This window comes from Stylophora pistillata, chromosome 5 (genome assembly GCF_964205215.1).
Source record: "Stylophora pistillata chromosome 5, jaStyPist1.2, whole genome shotgun sequence".
NCBI lineage: Eukaryota > Metazoa > Cnidaria > Anthozoa > Scleractinia > Pocilloporidae > Stylophora > Stylophora pistillata.
This window is the reverse complement of record NC_142523.1, coordinates 28,964,032-28,987,267: the sequence shown is the minus strand read 5'-3', so window position 1 is coordinate 28,987,267 and position 23,236 is coordinate 28,964,032. Positions and strand designations below refer to the sequence as shown.

The 23,236-nt window shown below is 38.4% G+C and overlaps 1 protein-coding gene and 1 pseudogene across 2 annotated transcripts in view; one reads left to right on the top strand and one right to left on the bottom strand.

Annotated features, from left to right (window-relative positions):
- LOC148731283 (vascular endothelial growth factor receptor 1-like) overlaps positions 1–23,236 on the top strand; it is a 443,086-nt pseudogene that overhangs the window by 160,800 nt on the left and 259,050 nt on the right. The window lies entirely within an intron of this gene.
- On the bottom strand, positions 902–3,607 carry LOC148731296 (tetratricopeptide repeat protein 28-like). The gene is made up of 2 exons (XM_088760311.1): positions 1,588–3,607; positions 902–1,311 (listed from the first exon to the last, which is right to left on the bottom strand). Exon 1 carries the CDS (start codon positions 2,833–2,835, stop codon positions 1,591–1,593), a length of 1,245 nt encoding a protein of 414 aa, XP_088616437.1. The 5' UTR covers positions 2,836–3,607; the 3' UTR covers positions 902–1,311; positions 1,588–1,590.

Here is a 23,236-nt window from a genome sequence, read left to right as displayed (position 1 = left end):
GGTTCTCTCGATTTGCTCCCCAGGGAGTTATATGCCAAGGAAGAGTCGAGGGATTTGGCTGTGACAACATTCCAGGAAAATCGTTCGTTTTACCATCCCATCGCTGCCGCCCAGATTGCGAAGGATTTGGGCCTCGAGTAACAACAAGAAAACGAAAATTCCGATGCAGAACACTTTGGACAACCCAGTCAACGAATTAGGAAGACGATAGATCTCTATTAAACTCTAAGAAATAGAACAATTTTCAATCCAGTGTCGAAAAAAAAATCCCGGATTCTACTGGATTTACCACACCACGTTCTGTGATTGGTCAGAAAAACGACTGCCTCTTAGCCAATCAGATGCCATGCTGAATTGAGACGCGACTACGTAGTGGTTGTGTTCCTGCGCCTCAGTCAGTTTGCCTATTTGTGCTGATTTCTCAGTGGCTCCTCGCGATACTTTTAGCTCTGATTTGCTATCGCGATGATATTGTTTTTCGGTTTACGACACACAATTGAAATTTTCTCTACAACAAAACTAACAATATAGAATGTTGATTGTGCGCTAGCGTAATTGAGAAAATTGATTAGATTAGAAAATAATCGCACAACAAGAAACACGCAGAGTCGAAAAAATGAAATAAATATGGTTAAAAGAAGCCACGAGTACAAGACGAGGACAAAAGACGAAACTATACACAAAAGTTGAAATATGCCGTGTAATACTTGGAACGAATTTTGTTTTTGAGCTGCTGTCTTCTAATTGACCTTACATGTCTTACGATTAAGAGCATAATGTAAGATTTTATAACAGGGTCTTTTTTCATCTCGACTTTTGACTGAAAAGGAAAAAAAGATCTTCTGACAGGTGAAGTGAAGTACTTGTTCGTTTTATACTCTACCGCAAGTTTTTAGGCAAATTACGATAACGTCAACGCAGTCTATTTATTTTGAACACTAGAATCAAGAGAGTTTAGAAACAGGCGCAAAACTTCAAGATGGAATAAAAAGCATTCTCATTTACATTTTGTCGATGAATCGTTTGTTAGGAAAACAGAAAAAAAAAGTAACTTCCAGTGGCGGCAATTCCTTGCTAGACATTAAAAGTTTCTCCGAGAATCGTAACCCTATTAAAATCAATCGCATGTCATGAACAGTTCTCCTATGACGTTTTAAAGAAAACAGTCCTGATTCAAGTTCAAAGTATTCCTTAATTTTGTAGCCGCTAGCGGCTTCTAACAGGAGCACCAGTCTAGTACCAAGGACTCCAAAGGTCAAGGGGTCGTTCCTCCAAACACAAACGGGTCTGGGTATGAGGCAAGAACAGCTCCTGTGAAGCAAAAAAGGAAAGTGAATTGGGGTGTGCTTGCCACCATCATCGGCGTTATGGTCTTCGTTATTGTTACTCTTGGACAAGTTCTCGACTTGTATTGTAGTGTAACAATAGGCAAGGGTTTAATCTAGTCGCAAGCTTGAAGGGAGCTTTTTCAAACACGTGCGTAAACAAAACGACAAAGGCAATTTACTTACCTAGGTAGAAATGAATCAATAATTTAGTCCAATAATGTTTTTGGAATGTTTTTCCCCACCACATTATTTCACTTACGATTTAAGATATCGGTTTGTGTCCCTCAAGTTCCAATGTGACGTCATCTCCATGGAGTACAAAGGGAGCCCAGTACTTGACTTCACTAAGAATGTCAGATTCTCTCATATATTTCATGGCTTTACTGAGAGCTTCACACGCCATTGCTCCTTCGGTCAAATGTTTGTAGAAACTCTTCTTAAACACCATAGTGGCCTCGTCATCAATCGCCCATAGCGTAACTAGAACAGATCGAGCACCAGCCCCCATGAACGCTCGCGCTATACCGACCACACCCTCAGCTTTTATCTCTCCTCTACCACTGTGACAGCAGCTTAATACAACAAGTCTTGCTCGTAATTGAACACTCAACACATCCTTCATTGTTAAAAGGAAGTCTTCCTCGGTTGGAACCTGGTTTGTTCGCGTCAGGCTTGGGGCTAAGGCAATTTCTCTTGTTTCCATCTGACCATGAGCTGCTATGTGCACAATGGCAACGGAGGAGAGTCGCTCTAAAACTGCATCCTTTGTTGCAGCGGTTCCAGTGAGAGGCTCAGTGTTGAGTATTCTTCCAATCATCTCTACTTCCTCTCTGGCGCAGGGTAACTGGTCCAGCTTTCTTCCCCTAAAGTTGTATTCTTGCACCCATGGATCTCCCACAAGTAACGCTCCTGTACTCTTGCGACAATCAGCCGGAGAATTTTCGATCATTCTCAACGTTGTCAGGGATGGAATCACTCGTATTTTGTGTGATTCGCTGAAGTACTTTGAGTTAGAATCCACCAGAGCAGCATAGGGAACCAGAGCTAATGGACCGTCGGGGATGAGAACAACTTCTTTGTCCTGAATCAGGTCTGCAACGGGGGCAATTAAAAATTCAAACAACTTTCTCAAAGAAGTTTCCTGAAGATTCAATGTAATGGACTCTGTGTGCTGATCACACCACTCATTTTCTAGATTTTCATCAGTCAGATCGTCCAATGATCGGTCCTCACATTTCATACCTTCTCTGACACCGATTTCGTCGTGTGCACTTTGTATTAGAGACTGAAAGAGGTTGGTCTTGTCATTAGTCCAGAGTACATCGCCAGTTTCTTTTGCTCTTAACTCAATATGGCCTCCTTTCTGAATAACCCAGAAAAAGATATGATCCTTGCTAAGTGCTGTAAAGACTGAAATTGACGGAGGGCTGCCATCCCTTTCACAGATAGTTCCTTCTATAGAGGTGCATTCAACAGCCTCTACGTCATATCTATACTGCAGTTGCATGAGATCTTTCAGTGCTTGTGCTCGTCCTTTTTCGGCAGCTAAAAGAGCCTCCACCACCTTTCCTTGCTTCAAAAGAAGAAGCCATAGCCTAACGTAGGCATATTGATAATTATTGCGCAAATCGATTTTCCATTCATCCGTAAGCTGCCCACGAAATCTAAGATCATCAAGGATTTTCACACTTAGTTGACAACAGTCCACAGCCTCTGGTAAAGAGTTAAGACATTCTAAGGTACAGCTAAGGGAATAATACGCTTTCGCCTCTTCAACCTTGCTCCTTACTTATTTAGCAATTTTTAAGGTGTGCTTCATGGAACTCTTTGGCTTTTTGAAAACTACCAAGACAGTGATACGAGTTAGCGATGTCACCGTTGGCAATCCCCTCCGCGATCCTGTTTCCTACTTCCTTGGCTATTTTCAAATACTGCTCTTGGTACTCTAGGGCTTTCTCCCAATCTTGAATATTTTGATAACAGAGCCCGAGGTTGCCATATGAGCGACCTTCTGCGTCTCTGTCTCTAACTTCGCTGGCAATGTTTGAACTAAGTTCGTAGTAGTAAATTGCTTTTCCAATGTTCCTGCGACTCAAATAAACGTCGCCGATACATTCATAAGAGTTTCCTTCTCCCGCCCTATCTCCAATCTCTTTTGCAACTTTTAAATTCAGCTCATGATAGAACATAGCTTTCGTCAAATTTCCAAAGACTTGGTGATATATGTTACCGAGGGCACCATAACGACGTCCTTCTCCAGCTTTGTCCCCAACTTCTTTGGCAACCTCAAAAACTCTTGTCAATGTAGTCCATGGCTTCTCTAAACTCTCCAAGCCTGTGATGACTGTTGGCGAGGGCTTGGTAGGCCTCCCCTTCACCGATCTTATCTCCCACCTCTTTGGCAATATTTAGATGCAGTTTATCGTAGTGTATGGCTCTTTTAAAATCTCCAGAGCGATGATAGCAATGGCCAAGTTTACCAAAGGCGGTTCCCTGTAATTTCTTACATCCAATTTCGTTGCCAATTTCTAACACCATTTCATGGTAACTCATGGCTTTTTCTGAATCTCCAAGATGGTGATAAGCACTTCCAAGATTTGCATAGGCGCTTCCTTCCCCAAGCCTATCCCCCACTTTTATGCTAGTTTTTAGACGGTCTTCAAAGTAAGCCAAGGCTTTATTAAAGTCTCCCAGAGTCATGTGGGCGACACCAAGGCTTTCGCATGCAATCCCTTCCTCTTCTCTTTGTCCAGATTCTTTGGCTAATTGCTGGCAAAGTTCAAAGTAGTGAATGGCGTTTTTGGCATTTCCAAGATGTAATAATGCGTTGCCTATACCATGGTAGGCACTCCCTTCTGACGCAATGTCTCCTAGGTCCTTAGCAAGTTCTAAACTGCGCTCGTGATATTCTATGGATTTTCGGAGATCTCCAAGTCCGCAATAGTCGTTTCCCAAGTTAAAATACGCTGATGTTTCGGAAGCCCTGTCCTCCATTTGCTTGACAATGTCCAAATGCAACTCATGGTATTTTATAGCCTTTTTGGAATCCCCAAGGACACGATAAGCGATTCCAAGATTTCCATAGGCTATTCCTTCCCCAGCTTTGTCTCCCACAAGAAATGAAGTGAAAAGGTAACGATCATGAAAGTTTATGGACTTATTTACATCTCCTAAAATGCGATGAACAATGCCCAGATTGTTATAGGTGATTCCTTCTCCTCTTATGTTTCCTATTTCCTTCGCAATATTCAGATCGACTTCGTAGCAGTTTAGAGCGGCCTGTAAATTTCCAATACTGCGATAAGCATTCCCAAGATTGCCGTAAGCGCTCCCTTCGGCTTCCCTATTCTGCACTTCTTTGGCAATTTGAAGACTCTCCTTATGGTATTCAATGGACTTTTTGAAATTTCCGAGACTGTAAAATACAATGCCAAGACTGCCATAAGCGCACGCCTGGGCGTCCCTTTCCTGGGTTTCATTGGCAATTTTAAGACTCGTGTTGTGACAGTTTATGGCCTTTTCGAAATTTCCAAGACTGTAGTGAGCTTTTCCAAGCTCTCCATAGACTCGTCCTTCAATATGTCGTTTCTCTGTTTCCCTCACAAATTTAAGGCAGAGGTCGAAATACTGTATGGCTTTCTTGAATTCTCCGTATTCATGGTGAAGGCTGCCTAGAACTGCATAGGTACATGCCTCTTTAGCCTTGTCTCCTTTTTCTTTGAAAATCTCTACGTTACATTCGTGGACGGAGATTGCTTTTTTCAAATCTTCAAGGCGATGATTCTCTTTCCTAAGAATCCATTGCTCTACTCTCTCCATGGCGTTCCAGTGATCCGGCTGGACCTCATTATGTTCCATGTTGTTTTTGGAAGCCACTTGAACATCATCAGCACATTCATGATCAAAGCTTCCTTGCTTTTTGTCAACAATGCCGTGTTCTATTCCCTCCAAGGTGCCAACTTCTTTCAAGTTATCCAGTTGGACATCATTGTGTTCTATGTTGTTCTTAGAATTTTCTTGTTCATCATCAGCACAGACAAGGCTTGTATGTTCCTCGCCAAGAATGCAGTCTTCGACTTCTTCCAAGGCGTTCACTTCTTTGAAGTTACTAAGCTGAACCTCCTTGCGCTCCATGTTGTTCTTAGAATCTTCTCGTTCTTTATCAGCAGAGTCAATGATTGTATGCTCCTCGCCAATAATGCAATGTTCGACCTCTTCCAAGGCGCTCACTTCTATGAACTTGTTCAACTGAGCCTCATTGTGTTCTGTGTTGCTCTTAGAATCTTCTTGTTCGTCATCAGTACAGACAAGGCTTGTATGCTCCTTGCCAAGAATGCAGTGTTTAACTTCTTTCAAGGCGTTCACTTCTTTTAAGTTCTCCAGCTGAACCTCATTGTGTTCCATGTTGTCTGTAGAAGCCACTTGTTTATCATCAGGACATTCAAGGGTTGTTTGCTCTTTGTTAAGAATGCAGTATTCTTTTCCCTTCAAGGTGTTGACTTCTTTGAAGTTATGTAGTTGGACACTTTTATGTTCCATGTTGTTCTGAGAATCCACTTGTTCTTTATCAGCGCAGCTGAGGCCCGTATGCTCTTTGTTTAGAATACAGTGTTCGACTCTATCCCACGCGCTCACTTCTTTAAGGTTATTCAGTTGAACCTCATTGGGTTTCCTGTTGCTCTGAGAGTCCGGTTGTTCTTCGTCAGCACTGCCAAGGCCTGTATGCTCTTTGTCAAAGTTGTATTGTTTGGCTTCTTCCAAGGTGTTCACTTCTTTAAAGTTACTCAGCTGGAACTCAATGTGTTCCATGTTGTTCTTAAAATATTCTTGTTCTCCATCAGCACAGCCATCGATTGTATGCTCCCTGCCTAGAATGCAGTGTTCGACTTGTTCTGAGGCGCTCACCTCTTTGACATTATCTTGCTGAACCTCGTTGTGTTCCGTGTTTTTCTGAGAATCTTCTTGGTCTCCAATAGCACAGTCAAGACTTGCATGCTTCTTGGCAAGAATGCAGTGTTCGGCTCCTTCCAAGGCACTCACTTCTTTGACGTTATCCTGCTGTTTCACATTATGTTGCGTGTTGTTCTTAGAAACCACTAGCTCTTCATCGGCACAGCCAAGGCTTGTATGCTCCTTACAAAGAGTGCAGTTTTTAGTTCCTCTCAAGGCGTTCATTTCATTGAAATAATCTAGCTGCGTCTCATTGTGTTCCACCGCGTTGTTCTGAGAATCCACTCGTTCTTTATCGACACAACCAAGGCCCGTGTACTCTCTGCCAAGAGCGCAGTCGTCAACTCTTTCCAAGACGTTCACTTCTTCCATATCTCCCAGCTGAACCTCAGTGTGTTCCGTGTTGTTCCTAAAGTCAACTTCTCTCGCATCAGCATAGCCAGGGCTTGTATACTTTTTCGTGGCTTCATCAAAAACCAGAGTTTTTTCAGCAGATAAAGCAAAGGTAACTTCGATTCCATTCCTTGCCATGATTCGCAGATAACTCCCACAGAAACAGGTTACTAGATTAAAAAAAGAAAAAGAAACATATCAGACAGCTACCACAAAGAAACCGATACCTACAAGTAGAAGCAGCACTTGCTTTTCTCCTCAATTGAAACAGTGTTTACCCATTGTACAATTTAAGTATGTTGCACACTGACCGGGATGTTAAACGTCGGGAATGCGCAAGGAGATCAGTATTAGCCGGTGGCACGCCTTTTTTCTACGCAAAATTTCAAAGGAAAATATACAAAAATAGCTGCTTTTTCGCAGAATGAAGAATGAAATGTTTATCAAAATCTGTAAAAGGAAACAAATTAGGAAAAAGGAAAACTCGAGGCTTTTCGAGCACTGGTGTCCAATTGAATTACGTCGCGCATGCGCAAGGAGATCAGTTTTGGCCAGCCTCGCCGCGCGCCTATTTGCCGCGCAAAATTTCAATCAAAAACTGAGTTATCAAAAAGGTAAACGGTTTTCAAACGATTTGACTAACTGGCTTGTGAAGTTGTTTATTTATTACTTTTAAGAGACAAGTTGGTTCTGACAGCTCGAGAGCGCGCCATTACAACGTTCCCACATGTGCAAAAGGTTTAGCGTTGTGTCTTTTAAAGGTGGATTTGTTCAATAACACTGTTTTTCCCGCTCTTTTGTGGTTTTGCTGTGAGGACCGCGGGCTTTGGTACTCTTTTTCTTTTGCTGTAGTGGCCATCTTAGTTTTGTTATGTTTTGAGCTCGTAATTACGGAAGCCGAAAAGGGACAATCCAAAAATATATTTATTTTAAACTTACTGTCGAAAAGTTTGACAAATCCAAAGATATTTTGCAAATCCGAAAAAAATATTTAGAAGTCCAAAAAATTTTTTTCAAAATCCGAAAATATTTTGAGAATCCAAAAAAAATATTTAGAAATCCAAAAAACTTTTTTCAAAATCCGAAAATATTTTGCGAATCCAAATAAATATTTTAAAATCCAAAAAAATTTTTTCAAAATCCGAAAATATTTTGCGAATCCAAAAAAATATTTTGAAATCCAAAAAAAACTTTTTCAAAATCCGAAAATATTTTGCAAATCCAAAAACATATTTTTAAATCCAAAAAAATTTTGTGTTAAATGCGAACACTAAGAACTGTAGTACGATCGAATCAGCGCGCGTGGCGCAAGCTGAAAGCAATCAAGACAACTTAACGATCGAGACAGTGAAAAAATAGCTGTACATCTACAAAGGCGAACGATTCAAAAAAGACGCAATCTCTGATGTGCGTACTCATTTTAAACAAACTGGGACATTTCAGTATGCACACTATAGTTCCTGTCACCCACAGGGAATTGAAGAAGACTTCATAAAAGGGGAGACCCTTAGACTTCTAAGAACAAACTCCTCTCAAACAATATTTGAGGAGAAAATTACAAATGAAGCGCATTTGCTAAAGAGAGGCTACCGAGAGGACCTCATTAGCACAACCCTCTCAGAAGTGAATTAAAAAACAGGAAATTAGCGCTTCAACAGAAACAAAAGACGAACCAACGAATCTTGCCTTTTGTGTTACACAATACCAACCATCAGTGCCAAACCTAAAGCAAATTCTCATGAGACACTGGCATTTAATAGAAACACAACCACTACTCAACGAAATATACAAAAATCCGTTTCTCGTATCTTACAAAAGAGGACGGTCGCCCAAAGACATACTCAATGGGGTCAAACTTTGAATAGGCTACTCTAAACACGCGCTGGGGAGTCGTGTAGGCCTGTCAACCCCATTTTACAACAATTTCTCGTCTAACTATTTCCCGAACAGTGTGTTCGGAATGAAAGTGGTTTCTTCTTTGTAACCCATAGTGACGTAGCCTTCTCTTCAAAGTCCTCACGTTCATTGAAATCCCATGGTATTCTACCAGAAAGTGAAAAATGGTTTCGTAACGAAATCCCTTATTAAAGTAATGTTCTATAGCCAATCTTTCGTCTCCCGAGCTGGACAACACACTTTCCTCTTCACGCCATTTTAGTGTTCCACAACAACGGCAGAATGTTTCATTGTTCCCACATTCTCTTCCACATTTATGACAGAACATGTTCTATCCTCGTTCCTTCGCCATTTTGTATGCGGGATGATGCGGGATATGGCAAGAAAACGCCGGTGTAAGCTGGGTGACTGCTGGCGCAAATAGCACGTGAAAATATTTTCGGATTTTGAAAAAATTTTTTTGGATTCGCAAAATATTTTCGGATTTTGAAAAAAATGTTTTGGATTTCTAAATATTTTTTTGGATTTGCAAAATTTCTTTGGATTTGTTAAACTTTTCGACAGTGAGTTTAAAATAAATATTGCGATTTGAAATATTTCTCGGGATTTGAAAAAGATTTTTGGATTGTCCCTTTTCGGCTTCCGTACGTAATAAATTACTTTCTTTGACGACTTTTTCCTAATTATTCGACTGTTCTGGTATCGAGAACAGTGTCAAGCACACTTTACTTTTCAGTTTGTTACAGCGGGCTACTTAGTCAACTGTTTTGAACCAGTTTTTTCTTGTGCACGCTCCTATAATGTTGAATGGTTACGACGAAATTGTGTGGATTGTAGCTGAGTGCAGGAACAAATCTGGGTCCACTCCGCTTATAACATTTATTATCGCAAACTTCACTCACTTTTGTAACTGCGCAGTTTTCCGCAAATATAAAGTTAGATTAATTGATGGAATCTGTTCAAGAATCTCCTTAATCCAGGGCTCAATTATGGCGAACGCATTTGCTCATTAACAGCCTGAAAAATCAAGCCAGTTCTGCAACCTTTTCAATAGAGATGTTCGCTGAATACGAGTCAGTTTGACTATAGATTCGGAGCTTGAAGTGATTCTTCGGTAGTGCACTGCACATCCTGCACTGCGCATGAAAATCACGTAATCAAGCGAATAAGTGCGCGCGCATTCCAAGAACACGGTATTACTTTTCAGTCGATGGTCTTTAGCTCCTCAACGAGAACGATAACCTATGTTTTTTGTTGCATAATTTTGGTGTACAAATTATTCCTTTCGACCAATATTTTTTAATGCATAATTGTGGCGTACAAGTTATCCCCTCTTGATAGGTGAAATTAATACAAAATTCATCGAAGGGTAAAAAATATAAAGCCAAAAGCGTTTACGAAGCCCGATACTCGACAATTCAAATTATAACCTTGAAAGCAACGACTCGAGGAACGATTTGAGTCGATATCGTTTAAAATTGAGTGATTTTTCCACAATTTACGTCTCGAAACTTTCCCTACACTCTAGAATTTCTACCTATCAAGCTTTTTTGTAACTATTAAAAACTCCTGCTTCTAGCTACCGCAGAGTGTACCATGAACCGATAAAATAGCGTGTGATTAGAGCCAGTGCAGGCATAAAAGGGTATGTTTGGCCCGTCATATCTCTTAAACAAGCAAAGCGACCTATGTTTTTTTTAAATTGTATTTTTCGAAACAGACATTGATAGATCTTGATAGGGCACATTTAAGTAAAGTTTAAAAAAAATTGTCCGATGACTTTTTTTCCGAGGAATCACCTTAAGTTGTTTTTCGATTTAAGTTGGGTGTCTAATTCATATTGGACCGCCGGATAGGTCTCAGTAAGGACCTTAAGCAGTCAGGACGGCAACACCAAGGAAAACGTCGATCGAAAAATGAATTTCTATTTTTAATTAGAATTTCGAAAATGCTGCCTGTGTTTACCATCTCATACGGCGCCACATCTCAGTTTCAACATAACGTATAAAAGTAGCGTTAAGTTCCAAATGGAAATTAAAATAATTTGCCATGGTGCGCGGTTTCAGTTCGCAGATGACGCAAATTTTGGTAATTGCATGTTGTTGTTTTGCAAGGGATGGCTGAGAAATGTACTAAGTTTTAAAACGCACGCGCAGAGCTATTTTTCTTCCAATTAGATCTTTTGCTTTTTTACGTCCTCGTTGCCGTTGCAGTCGTGGTTTGCTTAAAGTCCCTACTGCCATGGGGGAAGGGGGGAGGGGAGGTGGAGTTTAGAGAGTAATCACGAGATCATAAAGATAAGAATTTTCACCGAATGACTCACACAGAAATTCATTATATCTGGTCAATCGAAAATGAAATCCTGCTTCTCTTTTACCCTCTTTTGAACTAAAATAATGACTTATTTCTAAATTTTTGGCAATAAACTCCTCAACAGCCTCCAAAAGTTCTGATAAACTGAAGTACAGTAAGAATGATAAGATAGACCTCAGGTTTTTCAATCACGCCGACCACATGTAAGCCAGCAGCAAACAAGAATTCAGTCTGCGAGCTTTATAAATGATACTCCATACCAATAACTACACTGAACCATGGCCAGAAATCCGTGACAGTATGGCCGCCGAGCAGGCGCATTGATGCCCTATACAGTCTTGAATACAAACGCGTAATTCAAGCCGTTACAAAGAAAACAGTGAGATTTTGAGTTATCTTTATTTATTATTCTTTATTACATCGCTTTGGAAGCTTTAGCCCAAGGTTAAAAAATCTTAAAACAATGTTAACATCTCGTACAACCTGAAGAGTCACGTAGTTAATATTTTCGTAGTGGTTAAACCGGTTCCCAAGTCCAATCTTTCTCAGCTCAAATATGTTTGAAATCCGCCATATTTCTTCTCTATTAGCTTGCTGAGTTCCCATTTTCTCGAAAATGTCAACTGGTCTCAGGAGGGTTTGGTATCCTTTCAAAAATCCGCTTGCTTTTGTTTACAGCTGAAACTTCATTTTAAGCTTGAAATAAAAGGGTTTCCTTGCCATTTAACCGATTCCAAAAGACGTTGAAAGTCAGGGAAAATACTTTCGATGACGATTCTTTAAAAACTGCGATTTAAAGGGCCAGAGGAAGGCAGTCACGAGCCATGTTTTGGACTCGTAGATTCACCGTTTTGATCGCGCAACGTCCTTCATTTTGCATCCCAAGAATCTTCATTCTATGTTTGTAACCTCCCCGTTTCATTTAGAGCCTGGGACTAATAAATTAAGCCCTTGGAGTATAAATATATTACATCATATTGCAAGTCAAAATGTAGGACGAATTCAGTGACTGCTTTTGAGTTTTAAACGCCAGATCGTGGTTAACCAGCCAGAAATTCGTTACACAGCGAAAGCTGATGTGAATGAGATTATTTTTGCCGTGGATATACCTTTTCCACTGTTAAAAGAGTGGCACAAAATCGTCGCATCTCCGCGTGCTGAAGGCACTTCCAGTCAATTTTTCTACCGGAAGTGAAGACGAACAGGTCGGCTCAACTGAAAATGCACACAAAATCGATTACGTGGATCTGCTGGAACATTGTATTCCATGTGGCCTTTTTGCTTTTACAGATGATGAATCGACACGCAATGAAATCAACACTCATTTGTCTAAACTTGCCGGTACAGTTGTGCTACTGTATGAGAAAACCAAAGGTGGAGCCAGAAAGGACTTGGATGAAAAAGTTTAAAAGTTTCAAGTGTGCGAGGGGCAAGTGAAATCAGTCAGAGAATTTCATGAAGAAATGGAGTCCATGAAAGAGAAAATTAAAGAATGGAAGGCTAAGCATAAGAAGTTAGGAGAGGAAACTAAAGAAATATATCAAGAAATGATTGTCTTATTAACCGAGAGCAATAAGGTCATAGGGGAGCTCCAGAAATCAAATATAGAACTGGAGAACTACATTACAGTTTTAGAGGAGACAACAGGCATCTCTGCTCACAAAGGGAAACAAGTTTCAGAAGCAAAACAGAAGGAAAGAACATTTAAATGCTTCCTCTCAATAGCTGATACAGTTTTATGGTTTTACAAATCTTTTGGGCTAGAATTAGGTAGCGTAAATGTAGAGGAATTGGACACAAGTGTTATTCACAACTTGCAGGTTTTGTAGGAATCTGGGAAAAATGCTGGAGGTTCTAAATATAGCAACTTGCTAGAGGAAGATGAAGAAAAGATTAAGCAAATTCTTTTCTTGCTAGATAAATTCTGTGTGAGAGATAACTTTTACCATAAACTAACAATGACATTTGATGGTCTCCTTAGGTCTTATCTTGTAAAACAATGCCGAGATCACCTAAATAAAATGTGTCACATTGATCCACCCCAAGAGAAACACATGGCAGCTAAAGTAAGTTCAGTGGGAGATTTATTCCAGGAACATGTCCAGGATTACCTGCACCAAAACCCATCATTTGGTACAGATGACAAAATACAAATAAAAATTAATGGAAATGGAGAAAGCATGACAAGAAATTCAAATTTTATTCTTCTTTCTTTTTCAATTCTTCAAACTGAACAGTCTGTTTTGTCAGCCAAAGGAAATACAATACCTACAACATGCCACCACTTGCAAGATCCCTTGAGGAAATCAGCAAAATGTTCTCTCAGTCAAAAGATAATTATTGCTGTGACAAAAAGCCACTGCTTAACATTGAACTAGACCACATAGTGGTTGATGAGCTGACCCTGAATTGCATACTTCACAGCCCATGAGCATAACTGAACCTGACTTTCACAAAATGTCAGTGAAGGAATTAATAAATGAACTTAAGAAGAAAAATGCCAAAGGATTCAGTCACAAAAACAAAGCTGAACTCATTAAACAACTAAAGGAAATTTGTGCACAGGAAAGTACACATCCAAGACAGTCAGCTGAGTACAGTGGCAGCTCACGAAACTATAAAAAATTAAAAAACTTTTACTCTACAGAGAGTTTAAACATGTAATAAGCTATACATATGTAAAGGAGTCAATCCAAAGTGGACACTCTGGAAGGCACTACAAAAAAAAACATAACTTTACCTGTAAGAATCTTGAGAGGAAACCTAACTTTTAGCAAGACCTACCATTCTTTGGTATTGGTCTAGAAACATTGTGTGTAATAACCACATTTGTAAATTATGGCAAAGAAAGTAACTTAAAATGAAAGAATATCTATCAACCTTCCCTTTACATGAGAACTTCTTCAGAAGCAATCATCCTCAAAGTCAATTACCACATTACCCCTACTTTTGTTAATTTAATTTAGTCAGTACTGACACATGTTATGTGTCAATAGCTTTTATCAACTGGTCTGGTTGAACTGGAGGTTTGCCATAATCTCTGCAAGAATAAAAATATAAACTAAGTCAGCAACCAGGTTATAAATATAACAAATAGCAAAAACAACATGGTCAAGTCAATTAGGAAATAGATTTCAAATTTAATGTTTGTCTTATATTACCTTCAGATAAAAACATTAAATTACTTCATATTTAACTAACAGTGAAATGAACTCTGAAATAATAGGCATGCTAGCTCTGGCAACTATATACATGTAATTAGAAATTAATAGTGTACACATTTAATAAATTTGAGAAAATCGTCCAATGAACACTAAAATAAAATTATCGGTAACGACAACTGTGACAACTATAAATTCTGACCGTGAATTTGAATCAGACTCGCTCAGCTTTCCAACCAAGTTGAATATGTCAATAACTTGGAGATATTAGCATTTATTTGCTATCTTAAATTCAAGTATAAATAAAGTTATTATAAAGTTTTCCTTTGCAAAGAACGCAAAACAAATCCTGAGCCTTGTGAGAAAGAAAAAAAAGCTTCTACCTGCAATATCAACTTTCTTCCAGAGATTCAGCACTCGTTCGAAGCACAATTTCTCCAGAGAAACTACTAGTTCCGGAGACAGGGATGAAAAACGTCTGCGCATACGCCTTAAACCCGTAGTAAGAAACGCGGCCTCAGAAGCGTGCTTATTTAAACTCAATAAATTCTGCGTGAAATGAACAGCCGTTACAAAATTTTAAAAAATAAGGAAGCCGTTAAAAAGATAAGGTTTTAATTCTCATTTCTGAAAAAAAAGAAAAGAGTTTTAAAAAATTGAGAGGGTGTACAAATTGTACAAAAACTGTTCTCGCGCCGAAAAACGGTCTTTTGTGCAAAGTTTCAATACGGTTGCGAACTGGCTTATTTTGCGGCAACGTTTACAGTGTCGTGTTGGCTTTTTCTGATCCCTTTTTCGTCCGTTCATGCAAAATGTTGGTTCGTCGGTAAAACAAGGAGGAGTAAATAAGCTTTTTACGGCACTTCCAAGCCCCTGCCACTTGGTTTGGCAAGAGCGGTGAACTTTCCTGAAGAAACTCCAGTTTGTTGACCTTATCGTCGAACGATCGAAATTCGAAAAGCAAGATAGTCGCTGCTCATCGTCGTTTTTCCGACCGACATTCCAATTAATTAAACTTAATTCCCGTAAGCCTTTTCGAAATTTTAGACATAAAGGGAAGAAAGAAAGCGAGATATCAATCAAGGAGCACGTGGTGTGACGCCTGTGAAATAACATTTTAACAAAGTGCCGAAGGAGACTGAAGTATGGCGATAACAAATGGATTTCGTTGTGAACTATGTTGACTCAAAATCATGCATTTGGTTTTGTTTTGATTTAAATCTAGGAAAGTGGCTCTTTAGGATTGGAAAAATTACGAAAAAAGAAGCCATTTATTTTTTAACCAAAGTTAAATATCTATCATTGCAAAACGAATTACTGTTAATTTTACATAGGTAAACTTCCACTATTTTAATTAAGCTAATATTGGAGAGAGGGAAGTTTTCTCTCATCAATATCTTGCAATAGTTCCATTATTTACTGTGTTGTCAAAATAGCTTAGTTAAGGTTTCACAACATTAAATTATTTTGGAATGTACTTTTGCGTCTGTTATTATCACCATTCAAATTCAAGACAGATACCAGTAAACCAATTGTCAATCAAAACCAGCTCAGGCCAACCCATCCTTAACTCCCAACCCCCATCATATCGATCAAAATATTCAGTTCAATCTTTTTTTTAACTCAAAAAAACTTTTTTTTGGCTCCCTATACCTAACCTCTTCTATTCCTTTTACCACCTGCTTTTAATACTAACCAACATGTTACTCATCTCCCTCATTCCTTTTCCTCTGATTATGACTATCTCATCTTATTTCATTCTAACCTTCCCTATATTATTATTATTATAAATTTTTGTACTGACTTGAAGTGGCTGCAAATTGAATTTAAAAATAATGAATAAACAAATTTGTCAAAGAAATGTTAAAAAAATGAACAAACAAACAACCAAAAAGGGCTCTTTCCAATATTCTAGAGAATAAAGCTTTTTTTATGGAGTCTTCTGCGATGAATATCTTTCATTTTCCTTTTTTTCTTTTCTTGTGTATCTTTTTGTCTTTTTATGTTGTATTTCTTCATTTTCATTTCATTTCCGGTGTAATTACATTAAGTTAAGAAAAATTTGACCCACTATCTGCAGGTCAAAGGAATACCTTGTAGATATATAAGAAAATAAAAGTTTGGAAGTGTGGACCTTCAATGCTAGTACCCAATTGAACTACTGATAGTTTTTATTTTAATGCTGCCTTATGACTGACATAACTGCCTTGCAGTTTGTAGGTCCCTCACTGCAAATTCTCTATTGAACAACTAACCTTTTATTTTCATCATCTCACACTTTCAACAATTGCCACCATCACGCTTCTTTTCCCCTTATCAACCCACTATTTTTGTGGAGATTTGGGAACCCTTTCATTTGGGATTCCATAATTTTACATAATCAATCAATCAAGTTTATTGATTATACGTGCAGCATGGTTACCCTGATGGCCTAAGCCAGAGGCTCATGTATGAAACATAAGAGAGCAACCCACCCATCCCACCACAAGGGAGGACATCCACCACACAGTAATCTCGTGCGTGGGAAATTCATGTCTCCTACCTCTAACCCTGCAGGAGACCGGGCCTATTGTTTATTTGTCTTTATCCGAGAAGACTAGAATGTCTATCCATTTCTTGATATTATAGAAAGGTAGCAAATTCTCCTCAGTTATTTATAAGACCATGAGTATTGGTCTGGCTGGGGCTCGAACCCTCGACCTCCCGCACAACACAATCCAGCACTTTAACCATGTAATGCCACAAAGGTTGCTAGATAAATCTATTCCATTTTTTTTTGAAAAAAGTTTTTCTTTCTTGAAAAAGAAAAAAAAACCAGTCAATATCCAACCACATCAACATGGCAATGTCACTTTCTGGTTCTTTCTGAGCACTACTTTACAGTCAACAGTTCTTGGCAGAACAGGAAGCAACTCATGTACACTTATTGCCCTTTTGTTTAGCAAATTGTTTTATTCATCCAATTTGGATATTTCTGTAATAAGAAGTCCACTGAGTCAGGCGTGGGTGTACCAGATAATAATTGTTCGAGGAATCTTACTAGGCAACAGGATCTATGATTCAATCACACAAAACTCCTCAAACCTTTGGTTTGCTACAACCTCTGCAAGGCCCTAGAGCACTGAACAGTATCATGGACCATATATTGGTCCTGAACACCCTGTCAGCATTAATCCTGAAGCAACTCCGGCTTCTGTTTTCAGTTGAGTTCCAACACCATTGTACTTATTCCAACTTTCCCAGGAATTTTTCTTTTTGGTAGCACATCCACGAGAACCATGGGTTTGATGAGGCTTTTGCTGAGTGGCAGCATTCATGGGAGCTCCTCTCATACCATATGGAAATAACTCATTTCCAATACACTCTTAGGACTATAACGAATGTTAAGTTCCAGTGAGAGCGATATGCATGGGGTAACGCGATATTTTGCAGCATTTTTGACTTGCTCATATAACACCGTGTAGGATGGGTGTGCTTTCGCTTCGCCTTGATAAAAAATATGTCCCATTTTTTTTCGAGATTCACATTTATTACCAAAGCATGGTATTATTTACCTTCTATCAATTTGATTCTTAGCTTAATATCTAAAATGGAGGTAAATTATACTCAAAGAAATTAAGCTTGCAATGTGTTTCCTTACCGAGTACTGAAAGGTGGCTCTTGAGCAAGCAAATGAACATTTCCCAAAAATAATACGTTCAACATGTCGACGAGTTCAGTTTACAGAAGTTATTTTCAAATAGCGTCCATAAATTCCAGCCTGAAAGGCAAAATATGTCCACGAATACACAGTTTAAATTACGCCGACATTTCCTTGATCAGACGATCGAACAACTCGCCGACGACAACATCAACACGCTCACGCCACGCATGCGCAGATGATTTTCATCCCTGTCAATGCACTGGCAATCGGCTACGTAGAAATTCTAAACGCGATTTTAGAAGAAAATCATGGATTGAAGGTAAAACCAGACTATTCCTGACTTGAAAGTCAAGTACATCTTAAACCGGCGAACAAAAAAATAAGTAAATAAATAAACAAAACACCGGCACTTTTTTTTTAAACTTCGCATGTATTTCGCATGTATTTCCACATTGAACTTCAAACAATCCATCAGGTTATTAATCGTTGTAGGTAGCCTCTTAAGTGAAAATTTCAAAATATATACGGAAAACACGTATTCAGTTATTTCTTTCTTCGAAGGTCTGTTAATACTCATATTGCGAACCTTTCGCCGGTATATTATTCTTTTAACGTTGTGCGTTAAAGGGTAAGTTTTCGGCCCCTTCCGAGGTGTGGAGATGTACGCAATCGATTTTATCGACACTCCGGCTTCTTACGCACAGCCACCATGTTAGATTCACAGGAAGCATAGCTGAGGCCGCGCGGATTCGTCGTGACCGGAATTGTTAGTAATGGTGGGAGAATAAATTCTAAAGTCTTCCAGATACCATTAACACGATTATTGTTGCAATAACATTGAAATTTTTGCAATGTCAGGTGAAGGGAAAAAAGCGTAGATCAATCAAGTAGAATGCAATTGGAAAAATTAGAGCGAAGTGAAAAAAAAAATAAAAAGAAGAATAACGGATCTCTTGCATCGTATATAATGGATTGAGATGAAATAAAACAAACCATATTTAGTTTAAATGTTAACTTCAGGCATCCTTATTGGCAAACTTTACCAATCTTTCAAACGGGTAGACTTTCTGTGAAGCTTCAGATTCATTGCTTATCACGAGAATTACTAGTTCGTAGAATGATGGGGGGGGGGGGGGGGGGTAAGGGAAAAGAGCGGTCAAGCTGAGAGTTGCATATTATGATCCAACCACCAAGTTTTGACTTGACAACTAAGGAACATGTTTAATCAGGAGCCATTTCTTCGAGCGTTCAACTGATCTTTGTTTTGCCACGATGTTTTCAATAGAAAAATCTATTTTTAGTTTGAATTACCGCGGTATGGGATTCCCCGGTCGGCCACGTAAGCTCTTCGACCAATCACGATTAGCTAGTAGTTAAATTCTAATTATTTCCCTGGAAAAGACAGTCTGTAATAAACCGTTCCGTGAAAATGCCTTGACATAGGCTCAGTGTGGGAGTTGAACGCTCCAAGTAACGGGTCTCTGGTTTAACTCATTTCGATTGTTTCCGGTTATGTGAGTGCTCTCCATTTTCTTCGATGCACAGGCTCAATATTCTTGTCTTTGAATCGATGTTATTTGGTTTATTGTACAGGAAAGTGTGAGAACTATGAGTTCATTTGTGCAAATGGAAAGTGTCTTACTAAATGGAGGCGTTGTAGTTTCGGAGACAACTGTGGTGATAACTCAGATGAACGGCAGTGCCGTAAGTTTGTTTTATTACTATGATCACTGTTGTCTTATATTATAGTCCTCCTTTCCTCGGATCGATGGCTGACTGTCATTCAATTCGGGCTGTGATAACCATGTCGGGATGTAAACAAATACTGGGAGCCGTCTCTTCGTCTTTTTCTCTCCTTCTTTCTTTCTCTACTCTCTCTATCTCTCTCTCTCTCTCCCTTTCTGCTTTTCTCTTTCTCCTCCTTTCTTTCTCTCCTTCTTTCTCTCTTCCTTCCTTTCTTTCTTTGTTTCTTTCTTTCTTTCCTCCTTTCTTTCTATAGTTGTTAAATAATAATAATTATGTACTAAATATGGTCCAAATAGAGACAATGAAGGCTGTTCCTGTACTTATATCTACTAACTACATAGGACGATTTTCTCAGTTCAGCTGCCATTTGAGTCGATGTTATTTTATTTGTTTGTTTTAATTTGCAAAAGCCAGGAGTAGAGCAAATCTTAGCTACTAACTATATCTATTGAATTTGACATTATTTCCTTTCTTTTTTTTCATTTTCGAATCATTCACGTGGAAATGATAACTCAGCGTAAGTGTTCTTTTTTATCTATATACATTTATCTGCTTTATGGGTTCGCTTATTTAATCATTTCCTTATATTCTACTTCATTTATACTTTTCTTTAACTGTTTCAGTACAATGTTAATCTCACTTTGTCAAAGAAAAGCCTTACAGCTAATTACTTGGGGCATTTACGTGTATGGGCGTGGAATCTATTTCAGACCTTTTTTCCTTTCAAAACAAATTTTGGACCGTCCCAAGTATACCAAACATTCACCTGAGTTAATTCGAAATGTTTTCTTCATGTCATTTAGCGTTGAAATCAAGTATTGAAAATGAGTGAAATTTGACGTCTTTCACACTGCTTGGGATTTATTACTAAACTCAGGGGAGTATAAAAAGTGCATGTACCACGTCAAGAGGATATAAACTATTTTGACAACGTTGAATGAATGTAGGGGAAAGAAAAAGAAAAAAACCGAGTGTGTTTCCTCCTCTTAAAATTAAAAGCATTCAAATACATTTGATGAACTTTCTGACATTGCATAGGAAATAACTGTATATATTCCCCAGTTTTCTATGCTCTTTTTTTTAACATGTACGTCCGTGTAATCACCGGTGAATGCCATTTAATTAATTATCTTACATTGTATAGGAGATAACTTAGTAATTTCCCTTCTGTTCTATAACTTTATTCTTTGGTTTCTTTCTTTTTTTTAACATGATGATGCACGATCGTGTAATTAGCGGGGAATTTCACTTTTCTTTCGTTCTTTCCTATGCTTTTTTTTTTTATGTACAGCGCCTTGGAAATATCAGGAAGTAAGTGCTACTTAATTTTCTTAATGAAAATGTTACTACACATATCACATGACCAAAAAGCTGCTGACCACCCCTAGTCTGTACCCTTTCTACCAGCTGAACGCCGATATAGACAAAAGAAAAGATCAAGCGGATGCTGCACTTCATTAAGAAATCAAGATCTGTGTATCGGCTCGGAAAACAAGTCATGTTTCAAGATTGTACAATGAATCCAATACTTTGTTGAATAATTTTGCTTCACCCTCCCTTCAGGACTCCTTTAATTTCGCTTTTGCTTTGTTTTGAATAGCGAATTATAGTTTGAATTAGGTAAAGAGACTAGGATTGGCTGTGTGTTGTGGCATCTACTCAACTTCATACGAAATTTAGCGTGTAGTTTTTCCTCTTTATTCTCTACAAAAGAGGTGTCAAAACGGTGCCACCTTATGAATGTGGGAATAAACAGTGATATTTATTTAGATATAATTATAATAATCAGTGTCTCATGTTCGTATGTCGATGAGGTCTATCTAGATAATCATCAAGTAATTAACTTAACGAAGCTTGTTTTCGGGGAAAGTCTTGGATACTTGGTGCTCTTCTGCTAAGAAAATTTCGTATTCAATAGATGCTTTAAAATATTTCCGGTCTAAATGGCGTGCTATTTTAGTTATCTAGTTATTTGTTTTTGTTCATTTATTGATTAATGCCTCGATTAATTCAAAGCTTCTACATCCCGCTGTGTGACTCATGAGCATTTGACTGCCGTCCGTCCCCTTATGTAGGGAAATTTGAGCCTTGGTCTGGGTGGGGAGTTTAAACCGGAAGTTTCAAGTCTTTCTAGCAGAATACAAGTGTTTTACCTTTTAATATGGAGTTGAGTAAAGGTGAAAAATTTAAATCCAGGCTCTGACGCTTGGTAGGCATGTAGGAATAATATTGACAATCAAATCCAGCACTTGGATGGGGAATTTGAACACAATTTTGGTCCTGGGGCCGGAAATTTAAACAAACCAATCCTCATAGGTTCAAATGCACGGAGGGATTTTGAAGTTTCAAATTGATCGTCACATATTCATTTATTGGTTCAGTAATTTTCTTTATCTAGTCTTCCTAACTTTATTGTTGTTCTGTATTTCTCTACTCATGTGCCGCACTGGTGAAATAAACTAGCCTGTGAGTGACTTTTGATTAGACTACTAAAGTTAATAATTTACCTGTTTATATTTGTTTCTGCTCCACTTTCCATAATCATCCCTAAATACCGCAAACGTGCATGATAAGATGAGGGTGAGAGTTTCACTTTTTAATACCATTCGTTGTAAGAGAAAAATAAAAGACTTATCTCGAAAACAGTTTGTGAAAAAAAAAAAAAAAAAAATGAAACTAAGTTAACATGCCATAATTATAAATTATAGTTGAACTGAACATTGTGTTATAATGCTTGATTTTCTATCGTTTTCTCTGCTCTCCATATCGCCCACGATGGATCAAATACATGTAATTGCATCAGGCGGTAAGTGAAAGCTTAAAACTAAATATTGTAGCGAGGATAATACGTATCTTTATGTATCTTTCATTTACCGTATCGAAAACAAAGTAAACAGGGTCGTGACATTTGCTTAAATAGAAGTCAAGTGATGGAAGATCTTATACTCAATACAAAGATAAAAAAAAAAAAAAAAAATTGGTGAAGAATTTTCATAAGTGACACACGTACCGTACACTTATTGAATAAGCAGTGTCGTAGGGTCCATTGGCTAGTCCGGCATTTAAACAAAGTTTTGCCTTTGCTCAACAAAACTCGTTCTAAGCCATCTTCAGTTTATCTGAATCAGTTTATATAAATATCTATTTCTTTAAACAGTGTCAAGAGGGCCGAAAGCTAATGATGGAAGGAAATTTCTTTCACTAATAAAATTAACCCTCTTATAGTGAGTCTTCGAGGTCCACTCCTTGCGTGAAACCGCGGTTTGGGTTAAACCTGTTGTACGAAGCCGGCCCTATGCATATGGCTAAATCCCAATGGGAACTTAAAAGTATTTCTTTGACCATCAGTCATGACAAGACAAAACAGGTCTTCCTACACGTTGTTGACTTGAATTTTTTATGAATGCGTCATGTTCGTGAGGTTTTTGTTTGTTCTTGATGATTAGGAATATGACCAGGAAATTTTCGTGTGTGTTCTCAATGTTTTCGTCATTTTCTTCAGACTCGCAGTACTTATTTTTCTGCTGTTTGCAAAATGTCGCAGAAATTAATTCCCCCAAAATTTACTACTGCAGTAATTTCCACGTGGAAGGACTAGTATTCCTATCCTCCTCAACTCGATATAGCCATTGGAGAGAGACTGGGGCTAAGTTATCTAAGCTAGTTCGCCAATCCAAACTAAATTGGATGCTTCTTACAATTCAGTTCTTGAGCAACGAGGGTGATAAAATGCAACCCATGCATAAGATATAGCAGATTGTCTCGAAGTTACTTTAGCGAGGTTAATGTCTGCTCTGTTTCATTCG

Excerpts from the sequence above, each read along its gene's own strand:
- LOC148731296 (XM_088760311.1), bottom strand. The coding sequence starts at position 2,835 with ATGCAACTGCAGTATAGATATGACGTAGAGGCTGTTGAATGCACCTCT.